The following is a 16056-nucleotide window of genomic DNA, read 5'->3' as shown; positions in this document are numbered from 1 at the left end:
CAGGCCCCACTCCGCGGCATTCCGGGGACTGTCGGCCGTCGGACGCGGGGCCTGCCGGGAGATGTAGTCTCGAGGCGCCGGCAGCACTGCGGCTCCCGGGGGCGGAAGTCGGAGCGCGGCTTGGGGTGGGCGGGGGCGCCGGGGCCGCCCCAGCCACTGTCGGTCTGAAGGCGAGCGTAAGAGATTCCAGCAGGTTGCGCCGATTTGGCCCTCTCTGGGACTGATGGAGCGGTTTTCCCTCTAGTGCTCTGCTATCTTTCCAGGAGGTCTGGGTTCGGTTGGGGGAAAGCTGCCAAGCTATTGGGGCAGAATATTCCTTTAGCACTCAGCCCATCTCTTCCCAGTCCCCCATCCGGGGTGGTTCGTGACTGGAGCAGGCTGTTGGGCAGTGTCCCCAGCCCCTGGGGCAAGTTTCTGGACAGGGTCCCTAGTCTCTGGCGCACATCTTGGGGTAGATCCCCGAGAAATCCTCACCCTGTCTGTACTGAGCGGACTGTACTGAATCAACATGGCAGAATTATCAGCAAGAATATAGTTTACCTGGCAGACAGGGCCTAAATTCTCATAAATTGCACATGGGGAAACTGAAAAACAAGGTGCACATTTAGAGAATCATTAAGCTATGCTTGAGTTCTGTTTTTCACACATGTAGGAATAGCTCCACCGAAATGGAGCCTCAAAAAATTATTCGACACTCGTACTTGTTCCTCTCCACGGAAATCTTTAGTAAAAGGCGAAAGATTTATACGATCTGAAGAGAAACCAGAGTATACCCCTCCCTCCCTCCCCGACGCTGCCGCCGCCTGCCCCACGCCCCACACCTCAGGGTGACACGGGCCCGTCCGGCGCTCCCGGCCCCGCAGCCCCGGCCCGGCCCGGCCCCGCGGGGCGCACACACCGGGCGACCCCGACAGCCCGGGCGGGGCAGAGGCCGCAGCGCCGGACACCGGCGGGGCCGCGGGGCACCCTGGGTATGCAAATCACCGGTAACGGGGCGGGGCGGGATCAGCCCTTCCCGTCCGGGGCCGATCCCGCTCCTCAGTCCCGACAGGTCCCCGCCGTGGTGTGTAACCCGTGCTGAGCCCCCGGGAAGGGTGAAGGGGAGAAACTCGTGGGTTGAAATGTGAGTAGTTGAAATAACTAGAACGAAAAAGTATTAAATTAAAAATTCTAAGGAAAACGAAACAGAATCGTGGGATTGTTTGGGTTGGGAGGGACCTGAGGGATCACCTCCTGCCCATCGCTGTGCCAGGGGCAGGGACACCTGCCACTAGACTAGGCTGCTCAAAGCCTCATCCAACCTGGCCATCCAACTTCCAGGGGTGATGCAGCCACAGCTTCTCTGGGCAACCTGTGCCAGGGCCTCACCACCCTCACAGGGAAGAATTTCTTCCTAATATCTAATCTAAATCTACCCTCTTTCGGTTTAAAACTATTTCCTCTTGTCCTATCACTACATGCCTTCGTAGAAAGCCATTCTCTCTCAATCCCTCTTTAAGTACTGTAAGGCCTCAGTGGTGTCTCCCTGGAGCCTTTTCTTTTCCAGGCCCAACAACCTCAGCTCTCTCAGCCTTGCTTCCCAGGCGAGGGATTGCAGCTTTCTGAGCATCTTTGTGGCCTCCTCTGGGCTTGCTCCAACAAGTCCATGTCTTTCCTGCGCTGAGGACCCCAGAGCTGGATGCAGCACTGCAGGTGGGGTCTCACCAAAGCCGATGCCCAGGATGCAGTTGGATTTCTGGGCTGCGACTGCACGTTTGGCTCATGTCCAGCTTTCCATCCACAGGAACCCCCAAGCTCTTTTCTGCAGGACTGCTCTCAAGGAGTTCTCCTGTTTGGGTTCTCCAGTTCTCCTCTCTGGGATTGCCCCGACCCAGAGGCAGCATCTCACACTTGAGCTTGTTGAACTTCACGAGCTTCTCATGGGCCCAGGTTTGCCCAGGTCCCCTTGGATGGCACCCTGTCCTTCAAGCGTGTCATCCGCTCTCAGTGTGGAACTGATGCCTGAAGACTTTTAGGCATTTTGTAGATTTTAATATAGCGGTATAGTTTTCTTTCACCTTAGACACTTTAGACAGTTACTGAAGTCTTTTCTCACGGTTTGTGCAACATTGCAATGAATTACTGTTTAGCAATTTTTCCAAGGAAGGATTTTTAGCAAGGACATCTTGTTTGGGACGTGCACCTGGACTGGAATAATAAGATATATTTTAGTCAAAACAAGATAGAGGGCCCTGAACCCTTGGAGGGGCCTCCAACGGGGCAGTTCTGAGGGATGTACCAGGGGCAAAATGGTTTTCAGGTTGGATGTGCCCGCTAGATATTCATTAAAGTGATAAAAGAGTGAGAATTCTGTGTGGGTGGGTGCGCCTGTGTGCTCTGTGTACCTGAAAACTTTCATTAAAGAACTGCTCTCTGCCTTATATATTAATAGAAGCATTTTTTTCTTCCTGTTTAGGCATCAGAACAAATTGACCTCAGATCTCAGGCTGCACCTATCCAGCCAATCTCAATATCTACCCTCTAAGTCTAGTAATAATACATCTCTCTGAACAGGACACACTGCTCTGCCTCTTGTATTCTTATGGGTGCTCTGCTTAATCAGCAATCTTTACATTGTTCTATTTTTTACCAGAATAAGGATAGCTCCACCGAAATGGAGCCTCAAAAAATTTTTTAGCACTCGTGCTTGTTCCTCTCCACGGAAATCTTTAGTAAAAGGCGAAAGATTTATACGATCTGAAGAGAAACCAGAGTATGCTGCTAAACGTTCCCCTGCACATACCCACTCCCAATTGTTCCTGTAGCGGTCATGGCGACCGCAGCGGTCCGCAGGCTCGACCCCCTGCCGCCCCACTCCGTTTCCCTGGCCCCGTACACGGATCCAAGGCCGCGCTCGGACGCGGCGGCCCCGGGGAGCGGCGGCGGAAAGCGGCACCGGGGCCGCGGCACCGCGCGCATTGCACCTTGGGTACAGGAATAAATATGAATACCAATGAGCTGTATGCTAATGAGGCTCGCGCGGCCCGCCGCACTGCCGGCCCACGGCGCATGCAAATCACTTGAATACTAATGAGCGATATGCTAATGAGGCTCCCGCCGTCCACGGCCCCGGTGCGCAGGGGCTGCTGCGCCCGCCCGGCCCCGCCGCGGGATGCCGGGCGCTGGGCCCCGCCCGGAGGTGTTGGCGCGGTGACCCGCGGGGCAGCACGGACGGGCCTGCGTCAGGCCGAGCCCCCGCACCGCCCGCTCCGCGCCGGGTGAGGCGCCATCCCCCGCCGCCTCCCCTCGGCGCCGCCGCGTCGCCAGGCAACGGCGCGGTGACGTCAGCCCCTCGCGAGAGCTCGCGCCGCCAAGCCTCCCCGCGAGCTCCGGCCCCGCCTCTTTGCGCCGGTGCCGCAGGATGGGTGAGTGCAGCGGGCCCGGGCCCGGCGACATCCGCCGCCATCCGCCCCCCGCGCCGCCGCCGCCGCCCGCCGGGCCCCGCCGCGGGGCCGCAAGGGCCGCCGCCCGCCTGCCCCGCCCGCCATCGGGGGAGCCGCGGCGGCGCGGAGCCGCTGGCAGTGGGAGGGTGGCCGGGCCCAACATGGCGGCGGGTGGAGGAGGGGGGTCGGGCAGGCTCGTCCCGCCGCGCCGCGGTTCGCTGTGGAGCCCGAGCGCCGGGCTCGCTCCCGGTGCCTGCTGCGGGGCACCCCGCGTATGAGGTGGGACGGCTTTCCAGCAGGAGGGGCGGGGGTGGCCTTGTAGAACACTGGGCTGGGTGGCGGGGACTTGCGCCCTGCGGGAGGTGCCGTGCGGCGCAGAGATGGTCGCTGCTGGGGACCCAGCAGGTCGAGTTGATTTGGGGTGTCTCTCATAGGGGCTCAGCCAGCAGGTGGCACGGGGGTCCCTTCCTATAGCGGACCTGCCACACCCCGCTGGTAGCACGGGGTGACTGCTGTAGTGTGCCTGGCAGCTCGGAATCAGGCACTTCCCTTAGAGTGCCTGGCACATGAGGTAAGTTGGGAGGTGCTTCCCAAAGAGGACACAAAGGAGGGAATCTTGTCTGCTTTGTGCAGTTCTGCTGGAAGGGATGTGCTCAAGGCAGGTCTGAGTATCAATGATGAAGCTTCTCTAACTGCTGCATAAGGCCGAGTGCACTGTGCGGATACCAACCTTGGAGAGCTGAGGACTCAGAACTGAGGAGTGTGCCCTGCTGCAGCCAGGTGTGCTCCTGCCACCCTCTGACCACGCTGCTCTCGTCCAGGTATCTCCAGGGACAACTGGCATAAGCGCCGCAAGACCGGGGGCAAGAGGAAGCCCTACCACAAGAAGAGGAAGTATGAGTTGGGGCGACCTCCCGCCAACACTAAGGTGAGTGGTGTGGGGAGGGTGTTTTCAAACTCAGGTTGCTGGTCACGTGCTGTTAGAGGTTTAAATACCTCCTGTTTTGTGAGGGGTTGAGTTTCTGGTGCTGCTTCTTCAAAAGGTGTTGCTTTCCCCTCTCCAGATGGAAAGCAGAGATAGGTTTTTGCGATGAGAGGCAATTGGAGTGATGAAACTTTCACCTTAGGCAGATGCATCAGACCGTTCTGGTCGTTTTCTGTGTCTGCCGGTGCTGGGGCTTGTCATAGTTACACTGACCACATTGCCTTGGAGACTGGGAATGTTCTGGGCTCCTGTGTGAGCCGTGCAGCGTTCCAGCACCAATGGCACCCTGGTGTTTGTCCCTGGCTGCAGATTGGCCCGCGCCGGATCCACACAGTGAGGGTTCGTGGTGGGAATAAGAAGTACCGAGCCCTTCGGTTGGACGTTGGCAACTTCTCCTGGGGGTCGGAATGTAAGTACATCCTGAACCTGGTGTGTGGAAGGGAGAGCTGTGCTGGTCTTCTGAACTCCTGCGGAGCAGAGGGCTGATGGTGCAAGCATGGGTTTGTGGGCTGGCGTTGAGCATCCTGGAGCTTCGCAGTGCTGGCTCTGCAGCAGCATGCATAGTGATGATAACTTTGACCTTATGTGGCCTTGGGGGACTTGGATGTCTGCTAAGTTCACAGTGATGGGAGTGTCATAGTTACACTGAGTGGCATGCTTGTGTTACCTTTTAACAGGGTAGGGGGACTAGAGAGGGGCAAAAAGCCTAAGTTCTTCATGAATGCAACTTTTGCTTATTGATGAACACGGTGACTGTCATTGCTTAGATATATTTGAGATGAGCTCCAGCAAGGCCGCCAGTCACAGTTTTTAATTTAGTGCCAGGCAAGCTGGGGGGCAGTGGATGGGGTGATGAGCGTGAGGTGGTTTGAAGGGTACGTGTGAGATGCTGTGGGCTGTGCTCTCAGTTGTCTGATCCCCGTAGGTCTGAATTCATGCTCTTCTTTTGAAAGGCTGCACTCGCAAGACCCGAATCATCGATGTCGTGTACAACGCTTCCAACAACGAGCTGGTGCGGACAAAGACCCTGGTGAAGAACTGCATCGTGCTCATCGACAGCACCCCGTACCGGCAGTGGTACGAGGCCCACTATGCTTTGCCCCTGGGACGCAAGAAGGGCGCCAAACTGGTACGTCTGGGACTGCCATTTTGACTCCCTGCAGAGCAGAGTCTGCCTTGCCAGAGGCATTTCTCCATCCTGAACGGACAGTGCCTGCCGGAATGGGGTTGGGTACCCGGCAGTGATGGCGTTGGTTATCTGGGCTGTGCTCCCATGGGTCCCCAGGACAAGTCTGGCTCTGTTAGTGAAACCCTCTCTGAGGCATTGCACCCCTTTGTGCACAAGGACCTGCCTGTCGATCTCTTTGTCTTCTAATGATGATACTCTTGTCCAGTTCTGCTACTGAAGGGACAGCGATGACATTTTATGGTGCTGAGGAAGACTTTGCAGGTCGGGTTCTTGTGGTGGGGAGTGATTGCTTTGGTGAGGAGCTTATGGATTACTAACTGAACTTCAGTGTGTTTTTAAGTGTCTTGAAATTATCCAGAACCATAAATTTGTTAAAGATCCAAACCCCAGACTGCTAGAAGGTACTTGGACTGCCATGTGTAGCATTCAGGTTTAGGTTGTCTCCTTGCATTAAAAACAAAGCACTTCTCATTTGAGTGCTGTGTGGTGCAGGAGCAGGGAAAGAGCTTGTAACCTGTCTGCATGGACTTGCACCAGACCCAAGTGCTCTCATTATGTGTGCAGAGGGAAAGAGGTTTTTTTTGAGGAGAATTAATTGACCAAGGAAGCCTTTGCAGTTCCATTTGCCTGAGAGCAGCCTTCCCTGGGGTACTGTGCTCTGTTTCATCAGCGACTCTGGTTAGCAGCACGGCATTTCTTGGTCTCAAGTGAAACACAGCACCTGGTTCTGTGAGTTTAAAGTATTTGTACCTCAGCCAGGTATAACTTGGGAAACAGTACAGTGCTGACAATGCAAGGGTCTCCATGTTAGTGAGAGCTACCTGTGCTAGTGTGGAAGGTACCCATTTGTTTAACTCCTTGTTTTGCTTACTGTCGTGTTTTTAGACTCCTGAAGAGGAGGAAATACTGAACAAGAAACGTTCAAAGAAGATCCAGAAAAAATATGATGAGCGAAAGAAGCATGCCAAGATAGCAAATATTCTTGAGGAGCAGTTCCAGCAAGGAAAGCTGCTTGGTGAGTCCCTGGCAGCATTAATGTGGGAGGGGCTAAGGGAGTCAGGGCACAAACAGGGTGGCAGAGCAAATCTTAATCTTGTTTTGGGATCATTTAAAGTTCTACTCACCGTGATACAAATAACTGCAGTGGGGTGTTCTCCATGTCTGCAGGAGTGTCTTCTGGGTCTTAAATGTAACTTGTTCTTTTGTCTTCTCCGGAGATACCCCACTTGTGGCAGAGGGGGGAAATCTGCTTCTGGACCTTGAATTACTGCATGTCCCAGCCAGGCTCCTGAAGTTGATTATTCCTGGTTGGCCTTTGTGAAAAAAATGGGGTCAAGACTTGCAAAATAAGCAAGTGTCTGTCAGGAAAATGCCCTGCAGGCATCTGACAGCTTTGATGTTTCAAGCTCTGGCAAATAGTTGAGTGTTCTGAAGTCTTCTGGTGATGAAACCTTTGTCCAGTTCTGCTGCTGAACCTGAGCGATGACAGTTTGGAGATCTGAGGAGGACTTCATTAGGGATCTGCAGCAGGGCGGGTTCCAGGGCACGGTACCTCAGCAGAGGGGCTGAAGCTGGCACGTAACCTGCTGACTGGTTACTGATGAGTTGCTCATGCGTGCTCTTGCAGAGGCTGTGCAGTGTCTGTTCATTGCTGTGTGCACTGGGGGGTGAATTGCTAAACTTTAACTGCATGACTTCTCCTTGCAGCCTGCATTGCCTCCAGACCTGGACAGTGTGGCCGAGCCGATGGCTACGTGTTGGAAGGCAAGGAATTGGAGTTCTACCTGAGGAAGATCAAGGCCAGAAAAGGCAAATGAATAAAAACTGTTTATTCACAGTCAAACTGTGCTGAGAGGGTGAATAAAACCCAAGAGTTTACTACAGTTAAAGGTTGTGTGCTCATTTATGTGTACTGAGTGGAAAGGGCTTGCGTGGCTCTGCCCGCCAGTAAAATGTGAAAGAAAATGGATCTCTAGTAATCCCTGAGTACTTCAGTGTCTTCAGACAAAACATGACCCTGTGTGCTGTGTGCTAAAACATCTCCCTGGTTCTAGGACCAGGTGGGTGTGGAAAAGAGTTTTCAGACTTGGCTGAAATGGAGGTTGTCCAATACTGGAAACCAGTGGGCAGGAGGAAGGTGGAGTGCCCACCCCCCACTACAAGTTCTGGCTTCCTGGGAGCTCTAACTCCTTCCTCTACTTTCCCCATGGGATGTGCCCCCATCCCCTGTTTGAGCCAGCAGCCTCTGGCTGTTGTGTTGTATTTCCTGCCTGGTTGTACAATTGCCTGCAGGATCCAGTATCTTTTGACCAAATTTGGCTGCACTATTCAGTTACCAGCTGGCCTTTCCTTGGCCTCCTTGGTCTCATTCCAGTGCAAGATCAATTCCTTCTAGCAGAAGGGCCAGGCTCACATCATGATCTGTCCCTTTCGAAAGCTGGATACAAACTCCAGTGTTCTGCCCCATTGCTTGGGGTAGAATTGGAAAGCTGTGGTGAACAAAAGCTTTTCTGGGTGTTTTGGTCAGGCGATGGTGATTCCTTGGGGCTGCTGTCCTTCAGGAAAGCCAGCACAGTGATCTCTGCAAGTAGTTGGGGAGTGCTTTGTGCAGATATTGGGGTGAAATCAGGAGCCCATCTGAGGGCTGGTCCTGTGCCGTGGGGCAGGCCAGGCTCACACACCTTGTGCCTGCCAGGTGGATGCATCACACTCCACCCCATTTCTGTATCTTTACAAAAGCCTTGGTTATCCATAGGATCACTCTGGTGAGTCAGCCTGCCTGCAGCCCCCGCCTCGTGATTTTTAGCTCTGAACTGAAGGAGGTGGTCCGTGATCACCCTGCCCCCAAGCACGGCTGTGGCGTCAGACCCAAGTCTCTAGTGCCTTAAAATGCAACTGTCCCATAAATAGCTTGGGTTTGGGGTTCTTTGAAGTTTTTTGCTGTAATGCTGTGCCCTGGCTGCTGTGTGTGACAGCAGGAGGTACTAGTGGGCTCGGATGACCTGGGCAGTGTGGGTTCATCCTGCCCTGTCAGGGAGCTGAGGATCAGTCTGTGGGACAGATCTAGGGACAGACCAACCACACTGGGGAGTTGCACCTGTTCCCGTGGCCGCACCACACGTTGTGGTGTGGTGTGTGTTGGCACCGCCTCACAGGTTGTGTGTGTGCTCCTGGGCACTGTGAGCAGAACCGTGCCCAGCTTGGTGCCACTGGCTGCGCTTCAGGAGTCCCTGGCAGTGGGACCTGGGCTGGGCGGGATGTTTGCACAAGCACATTCCTTCTCCATAGTAATCCAGCGTAAACTTTCCCTGCTCTGCAGCAACGCCTGCTTTCCAGAGAGGTGGAGTGGAGGTGATAAGGGCGCTTGGCAGGGATGCGTCACGGCTGCTTCCTCTGAGCGTGTTTCTTCTCTCTCCTCCACGGAGTGCAAACAGCATTCAGGGTGTTTCTGGGGGACTTTGTACAGACGGAGAAACTGAGGCTCACAGATCAAATGCCAGCTTGGTATGAGAGCAGGAGCTGTAATCCTGGCCCCTGATGAGTAGGATTATGGCTCATCAATGCACACAATGCTTACAAAGGTACTGCCGTGAGAAACAGCTGCCAAGGGCAACCGCCCATGGGAACGAAAGCAACACTTGTGGCCCGCTGGAGGTGTGGCATGGAAACAGGATGGTGGCAGCTGGCTCCCAAGGTGGCACAGGCCGGGGGACTTCATATGGCTTGGCTGTGGGATGCGTAGCTTTTGGTCTGGCCTTAGCACAGCCCTGTGGATGGCACAGGGACTGACCTGCCTGGAAGGGGGCAAACCTGCCATGTGCTGAGCCAGGAAGGGATGGGCAGGGGCTGGGGTTAAGCACAGCTTTAGTCTGGCTAGACTTAGGAGGTGCCAAAGCCTGGGCTAAGGACCTTACCTGCTTCTACAGATAGGTGCAGGGTCTGAATTTTAAAAAGCTACTTTCTTAGGATGAGCAGCTGGCAGCATAACCCACATGAGGTCACTTGTCCTGTGTCCTGCTCCTTGCTGTTGAGTGGCTCTCTTAGTTCCACGCAGTATTAACTTTGGGATATTTTCACAGGACATGGTCCAGCCCAGAAAATGACTTTGCACTTTAACACGTTCAGCAGTGACCTGGAGAGGAGGCAGGGCTTGTTTATTGGGGGAATTTGAGAGCTTTAAGGGAAGAGGGGCTTTCAGGAAAGAGAACTTTTTAACTAATATTCTTAGGGGGAAAAACACAAATCTGAGTGCAAGAATCCTACAAGGGCCAGAAACACATTCCTGGATTTTTTTCCTGGCTGTATCACCTGGTCTAATACCTCACAACCATCAGTGGTGTTGGTCCTTGGGCTGTGCCCTTTTTGCCCCAGAAAAATGTGTGGACCCTTTGACAAAATCCAAATTTACCCACTTTTTGGATAAATGTAATGTCCCTACTGTCTCACAGCACCATGAAGGCAATAAACCTGTAGAGCAGCTTGTAGATGTTGCTTTTCCAGGGGAAGAGCAGCTCGGAGAAACCTCCAAAGTGGGAGTTGGTGACTTTCAGTGTTTAGGAAATAGTCATAATGGCTCAGCCCTGCACCTCAGTGGAAGAGTCCTTATCACTGGTCGGTGGCTAAACTGAGGAGAATGGGGGTCCAGCCACCATCCAGGCTGTGGGGCCTGGGGACACAGACTCTCTCCCATGCCAGGCACTATGGCCCATCAGCAGGGTTGCCCTGCCTTTCCCATGCCTGCTGCAGCCACTGCCTGCTCCCTGCCTGCACCCCCCCATCCCACCAGTGCCTCTTCCACCTAATTGATCCAGCATGGGCCTGTGCAGCTGAGCCCTCTCCATGATGGGCTGGGGCTGTTACAGGCAGGGAACAGGGAACTCCAGGTTGCTCACACCTTCCTGCCACTGGTCACAGAGATTTGGGTGGGGGCTGCAGGTACTGGAGCTGGGGCTGGGCACGACCCAGTGGAGTGGTTTGGGTTGCTACCCTTTGCAGCCGTGGCAGCTGAATTTAGGCTTCATGAGAAGGAGGGGGAAGGACAGGGTATTGCATCACTCCCAGCAGCCTTGGGAATGGGACCCCGGGGTATGTGGGCAGAGGGAGCACCCAGGGTAGGATATTTCTGGAGCGCAAGTGAAAAATGCGGCTGTCGCTGCCCAAGTCCAAATCTGAAGCTGTGGGCTGGGCTGCAGCCCCTGGGGACAGCTGCTGGCCCTGCCTGTCCTGCCTCTGCCCCAGGGCAGCTCCTGGTTCCTCCGTGTCCCTGGGGGGACTTGGGGACAGCATGAGCCCGGGGTACAGTGGTATGCCCTGGCTGTAGTACCTGGCAGGGGGTAATGGAGACATATTAAAAACTGGCATCAGAACGCTTTCCCAGAGCCCAGGAGGAAAAAGGAAAGGAAAAACTCCAGCAGGATATAAAACAGTGGGAAACATCCATGAGCGACAGGAGACATGCAGGGAAATTAGCCCATCATCATCCCCAATCCATGCTGGGGCTGGGACTGAGCTCTGCCCAGGTTCCACGGCTTGTCCCACCATGGGCTGTTGGAAGCCACACCGTGCTCCGCAGGAAACGCCACTTCCTTTGCCGGCCGGAGCGCTGCGTCCTGCCCTGCCCGGCTCCCTCCCTTCCTGCCTGGGCACCAGGCCCAGACGGCTCCAGGGCAGGCAGGCTGCTTTTGGGGCTTCCAGCCTGGAGAATATCCCCCTGGGCAGAGGGAGCAGGGCTCAAGGGTGCCTGCACCCCTCCACAGAGAAGGGCTGGAGCACCCGTGAGTGAGACTTGCCAGGGGTACCTGTGCTGGGGGATGATTTACAGCACCCTCAGCCTTTGCCCTGTTCCCAGGAGCTCTACAAATCCCTGCCCTGTTCAGGAACTGCGGCATTTGTAGCAGGCTGACACCTTCCCTAGCTGGGCTGTAAATCCTGGTGCAAGGCAGAGGTTCCGCTGGTCTGCAGCCAGTGCCCAGCTCTGCTCCACCAGACTGACAAAGCAGCTCCCAGGATGCTGGGTGAGACCCACAATGGAGCATTACCCAGGGCATGGGAGGGGAGATGGATGGGGTATGAGTGAAGCCCACCATCCCTGCACTCCCCACATCCCTATGGTTGGCTTCCCACCTTCCTAAACCATACAGACACAGACATGGAGCCACATTGCTAGGAGTAAAATGATTTATTTTTTACGGAGAGCTGGATCCTACAGGGCTGGGCAGCACGTTGGGCACGGGAGGCTGCAAGGGGCTCTTTCTGGTGCCTCCTGGTGTGTGTGGGCACCTCAAACACCTCACACTCACCTGTGCACAGTCCCTGCACACACTTGTACATAGAGCAGCACACCTGCACTGGCTGTTTCAAGTCCCCATGCCACAGTGGGATGTGGGGTGGGCAGCAGGCAGGGCCACCCCAGGCTCCCTCTGCCAAGCCCAGGGCACCCCATTCATATGTGACAGCCCCTGCAGACCACATAGGCAGAGCCAGCCCCGTTTCACGTCCCCAGTCTCTGTTCTTTGTAGTCTGGGGAGTAAAAGGTCCATGCTAGATGCCATCTGGCTTCAGCAAGAGAGGATGGAGGCTCTTGTCAGTGGGTCTGGCACACACAGTATTGTCACCTGCTCCCCAAAACCAGCCCCCACCTCCTCTCCATGTCCTTCCTTGGGCACTGACAACCCACATGTCTCTAGACACCACCAGCCTGAGGCAGGGTCCCCAGGGCCTGAAGCACCCTCAGACCCCCTGCCCAGCTGCAGCACATGGCAAGTGATGGGTGCAGTGGTAGCGCTGGGGAAGGGATGGGTATTTGGGGGTGCAGCTTTGCAGACAGCCACTGTAAGCCATGGCAGGACAGTTCATGTCTCTCCTGCTCTGCCAGCTTTCGCTCCTGCCCAGCCCCTGCCACCCTGCTGGTGTGTCCCAGACACAGCCCGAGTCCTGGCATCAGTGCAGGTCGATGGTCTCATACTCCAGGTTGTCTGAGTCCTCCAACTCGATGCCAGGTACCAGGTTGTAATAGTTGGTTGACTGACTCATGTAGATCTTCTCCCGGTCAGCAGAGTCCTTCAGGACTTCGCTCACACTGACAGCGTCCACCTCTGGCTCGCTGCCCCCCAGCTCCTCTGCCCTTGGTGCCAAGGTGCCCAGCTGCCCTTCATAGGCTGACACCTGGGAACTGCTGGGGGATCCCACCTGAATCTCCACCTCCTCATAGAGGTCTCTCCCACTCTCGAGTGGTTCTGCAAAGGGTTGGAGCAGGACCTGTCTCCCCAGTAGCACCTTTTTCTCAGTCTCAGCGGGAGCAGCAGGCAGCTCGTAGGGGTTGTAGTGGTGGGGCTCTGCAGACACCGGCACATTGCCCCTCTCTGCTGTGGCCCGGTGGCTCTGGGACCTGTTCTGAAGGTTGTAGTTGGTCTTTTTCTTCTGCCTGTAGAAGCACCAAGTGACGCTGGCGAGGATGAGGAGAGGGGGCAGGCAGATGAAGAGGGCAGTGAGGCCGTGTGAGCGGCACAGCTCATCCTGGGGGATGCTCTGGAGGTCCACGCCGTGGTACCGTTCCGGCGTGTGGCAGATAACATCAGCAGCCAGGCTGGGCCAACCCGCCAAGTTGGTGAGCAAAGCACAGCTGCAGTCCCAGCTGTTGTTGGAGAGCTGAAGCTGGAGCAGAGTCGGCTTCAGGAGGCTGGCAGGAAGGAAGGTCAGGGCATTGAAGCCCAGGTAGACCTCCTGGACCTGGGATGATGCTTTCAGGAAGGACCTGGGTAGATCCTGGAGCTGGTTGCTGTCCAGATAAAGAACCCTCAAATTAGGGGCATTTTCCAGAAAGCTTCCAGGGAGACTTTCCAGCAGGTTGTGACTCAAGTGCAAGATCTCCAAGGCAGGGGGGACTCCCTGTGCGTTGCTGATAGCTGTGATACCACAGTGCGAGAGGTAGAGCTCCCGCAGCCCCCGCACCCCCACCAGTGCACCCCAGTCGAGGTGGGTGATGTTGGAGCTGGTGAAGTTGAGGCAGCAGCTCTCAGGGAGTGGAGCCTCCCGGAAAGCTTGGAAGTCCATGGGCTCTGAGCAGTTGCAGATTGGCGACGCTGGGTCGAGGGCAAGGCCGGCAGTGAGCAGGAGGCTGCCCCAGAGGGACACGATCCCCAGCCCGGTGCCTGCGGGGAGAGCAGAGGGGACGGTGACTCCTTGTGCGACCTGCCCTCCCGCTCCCCTTGCTCCAGCCCTCCCGGCGGGTGTGTGTGTGTGTGTTTGAACCCCGCTTTTCCTCCCACCTAGGAAAGGGACCCAGTCCCCGCAGATCCTCCCGGAGCCGTCTCCCAGTGCTACCTACCACCCCTCTCCAGCCCGGGGCTGCCTCCCGCCCGACGTCCCGGGCAGCGAGCGACCGGTGTCCGCGGGCAGCGAGCGACCCCCGGGGCTGTGCCCGTTCCCCTCGTGCCCTGCCCGTTCCCCCCGTGCCCCCGGTGCCCTGCCCGGCCTCACCAGCCGCCGCACGCCCCATCCTCCGGGGCCGCTCCCCGTCCCTCCGCGCTCCCGCCGGGCGCGGCCGCCGGCTCCGCCTCGCCGGGGGCCGAACCCGCCGCCGCCCGCCCCGTCCCGTCCCGGGCCATGGTCTCCCTTCAGCTCCCCGTGCTCCGTCCCCTCGCTGGGGTCGCGCCAGCCGTGGACCCTCCAGCCGCACTGTGCAGCGATAGCCCCCGAAATGTGTTTGACCCAGGTTCCTTACAGCCAATCCACCCGATGCCACCCCTTCCTCTGCCCTCCCCCACCAATAAACCACAGCTCCCATCCCTTCATCCTTACCCTCTCCATCCCCCAGAAACAACATCCCTTCCCATCTGCCCCCTATCCACCCCTCTCTGGCCCCCTACCAGCCATGTATCCCTCCAGCCCCCTCCGTACTCCATCATCAGCCCCCAAGCTCCTGGAGAGGGGCTGGGCTGGGCTTTGCTGAGTTACTCTTAGGCCTGGCAAGCTCACTATACCAGTAAAAAAAGTGCTGGGTTGTCTCAGGCTTCTTTGGGCCACCCATGCTATCCCGAGGGGTGCTGCAATGTTTGAGAAGGCATCAGGCTTCAAGAGCTTCTTCACTTGATTCCACACCTCACTCATGGCTCAAAACTGGCACCTCAGGTGTTGCTCTCATGTGTCAGCTTGGGGATGCTCCAGCCCCCAGTGGGAGAAAAGCAGCTCCCCTTGGCACAGACCGATGTATCCAGCCTGGGTCTCTCTCAGACCCACAAACCTTGGCAGAGGGTGGGTTTCTGGCAGCGGGACCTGCCCCATCCTACTGTGGGCGTTGCCTCCTGAGCAGTGGGTTTGTAGTGCTGGCACCTCACACTGTGCAGCAACTACTGCAGCAACGAGGTGTTCCTGCAGGCACCAGGTGTTCCTGCTGGGGGACAGGGATGGGATAAGATGGGATGGGATGAAGTGGGAAAGGAAGCAGGGCCAGCCAAATCCTGGCTGCTGGGGTGGGATGCAGGAAATGGCCATGTGGGGCCTTGCAGGAAGGGAGGTGCAGGCAGCACACTGGCTTGAAAGGGATGAGAGTTGCCTCCTGGAGTGCCCCGAACACACCCATACAGCCCAAAGCTGGCACCCATGGGATGGAGCCTGCTAACATCCTACTTGGGATAAAGCCTCCCTGGCCCCCCTCCTCCCCCTGCTCCAGGACAGCAGCTGAGACAAGAACCCCACTGAAGGAGATTTGAGACTCCCTGCGCCTTCCTGGGCCAATCCTGCCTCCCGGGTGGTACCTTCCAGCACTGGCATTTTACATACTACCCCAGATTCAGGCGCTTCCTTAATGCAGATGGATTCCTTAATCAGTGTCCTTTGATATCTCCCTCCAGGCACTTTTGCCCAGATTTGCAACATCCCCTCTGCACATGCCCAAGCAACTCCTGGGGTGCATTTGCAACTCCTGGGGTGCATTTGCCTCTGCAGGTGCTGGTGCTGGTTCTCATTTCCTTGGCTCACCCAAGGAACCAGTCACCCTCTCCATCCTCCTCCTTGTTGGCTGCAGCCCCGTGCTTTGCAGGAGCTGTGCTGAGGGATGGGAAAACCCTGCTCTGAGGGGGTCAGCACTGTCACCCCAACCCTGGGGAACTTGCCTGCACTCTGGTGCTTGGCTGGTGTTGCTCTTGCAGCCCAGGCACTGTGTGCAGAGCACACAGCAGTGCCATGCAGCCACCCTGGGAAGGCAGCTCTGGTGCAGAGGAGAGTTGGTGACTCCTGGTGCTGCTGAGCATCACTGAATGCTGTGAAGGTGGGAGGACCTTGTGGGGCACCAGGTATGGAGGACAGAGATCCCACAGCCTCTCTGGGCTCCTCTGATATTTTACCACAGGGGATATTTTACCCTGTGATATTTATGCACAGGGGAAAAAAAAGTTTCTTACTATCTCAGTGGAATTTCCCTGAGATAACTTGCATCAGGTGCCTGTCCTGGTTTCGCTGAA

At 56.4% G+C, this 16056-nt stretch overlaps 2 protein-coding genes and 7 non-coding genes across 9 annotated transcripts; 6 read left to right on the top strand and 3 right to left on the bottom strand.

Moving 5' to 3' along the window:
- Positions 1–656: 656 nt before the first annotated feature.
- On the bottom strand, positions 657–771 carry LOC135419278 (U5 spliceosomal RNA). The gene has a single exon (XR_010432897.1). It is a non-coding gene; the product is annotated as a U5 spliceosomal RNA (small nuclear RNA).
- Positions 772–2641: 1870 nt separating this feature from the next.
- On the bottom strand, positions 2642–2756 carry LOC135419261 (U5 spliceosomal RNA). The gene has a single exon (XR_010432881.1). It is a non-coding gene; the product is annotated as a U5 spliceosomal RNA (small nuclear RNA).
- A 537-nt stretch (positions 2757–3293) lies between these two features.
- RPS8 (ribosomal protein S8) lies at positions 3294–7485 on the top strand. The gene is made up of 6 exons (XM_064665400.1): positions 3294–3404; positions 4244–4350; positions 4717–4816; positions 5361–5536; positions 6482–6611; positions 7304–7485. Exons 1-6 carry the CDS (start codon positions 3401–3403, stop codon positions 7411–7413), a joined length of 627 nt encoding a protein of 208 aa, XP_064521470.1. The 5' UTR covers positions 3294–3400; the 3' UTR covers positions 7414–7485.
- LOC135419264 (small nucleolar RNA SNORD55/SNORD39) lies at positions 4088–4172 on the top strand. The gene has a single exon (XR_010432884.1). It is a non-coding gene; the product is annotated as a small nucleolar RNA SNORD55/SNORD39 (small nucleolar RNA).
- Positions 4522–4625, top strand: LOC135419267 (small nucleolar RNA SNORD46). Its single transcript, XR_010432887.1, has one exon. It is a non-coding gene; the product is annotated as a small nucleolar RNA SNORD46 (small nucleolar RNA).
- On the top strand, positions 5776–5848 carry LOC135419266 (small nucleolar RNA SNORD38). Its single transcript, XR_010432886.1, has one exon. It is a non-coding gene; the product is annotated as a small nucleolar RNA SNORD38 (small nucleolar RNA).
- LOC135419265 (small nucleolar RNA SNORD38) lies at positions 7032–7103 on the top strand. Its single transcript, XR_010432885.1, has one exon. It is a non-coding gene; the product is annotated as a small nucleolar RNA SNORD38 (small nucleolar RNA).
- A 430-nt stretch (positions 7486–7915) lies between the features above and the next one.
- Positions 7916–8045, top strand: LOC135419276 (small nucleolar RNA SNORA35). Its single transcript, XR_010432895.1, has one exon. It is a non-coding gene; the product is annotated as a small nucleolar RNA SNORA35 (small nucleolar RNA).
- A 3714-nt stretch (positions 8046–11759) lies between these two features.
- Positions 11760–14353, bottom strand: LOC135419202 (SLIT and NTRK-like protein 6). The gene is made up of 2 exons (XM_064665399.1): positions 14075–14353; positions 11760–13746 (listed from the first exon to the last, which is right to left on the bottom strand). The coding sequence occupies exons 1-2, from the start codon at positions 14091–14093 to the stop codon at positions 12536–12538; spliced, it is 1230 nt and encodes a 409-aa protein (XP_064521469.1). The 5' UTR covers positions 14094–14353; the 3' UTR covers positions 11760–12535.
- Positions 14354–16056: the final 1703 nt, after the last annotated feature.

Source organism: Pseudopipra pipra, chromosome 9 (assembly GCF_036250125.1).
Source record: "Pseudopipra pipra isolate bDixPip1 chromosome 9, bDixPip1.hap1, whole genome shotgun sequence".
Classification (NCBI taxonomy): Eukaryota; Metazoa; Chordata; class Aves; order Passeriformes; family Pipridae; genus Pseudopipra; species Pseudopipra pipra.
This window is presented reverse-complemented; position numbering and strand designations above follow the sequence as displayed.

Bases quoted from the DNA above. Each gene is read 5' to 3' on its own strand.
- RPS8 (XM_064665400.1), top strand. The intron at 5,537-6,481 runs GTACGTCTGGGA...TCGTGTTTTTAG, and splicing joins GCAAGAAGGGCGCCAAACTG to ACTCCTGAAGAGGAGGAAAT. The intron at 6,612-7,303 runs GTGAGTCCCTGG...TTCTCCTTGCAG, and splicing joins CCAGCAAGGAAAGCTGCTTG to CCTGCATTGCCTCCAGACCT.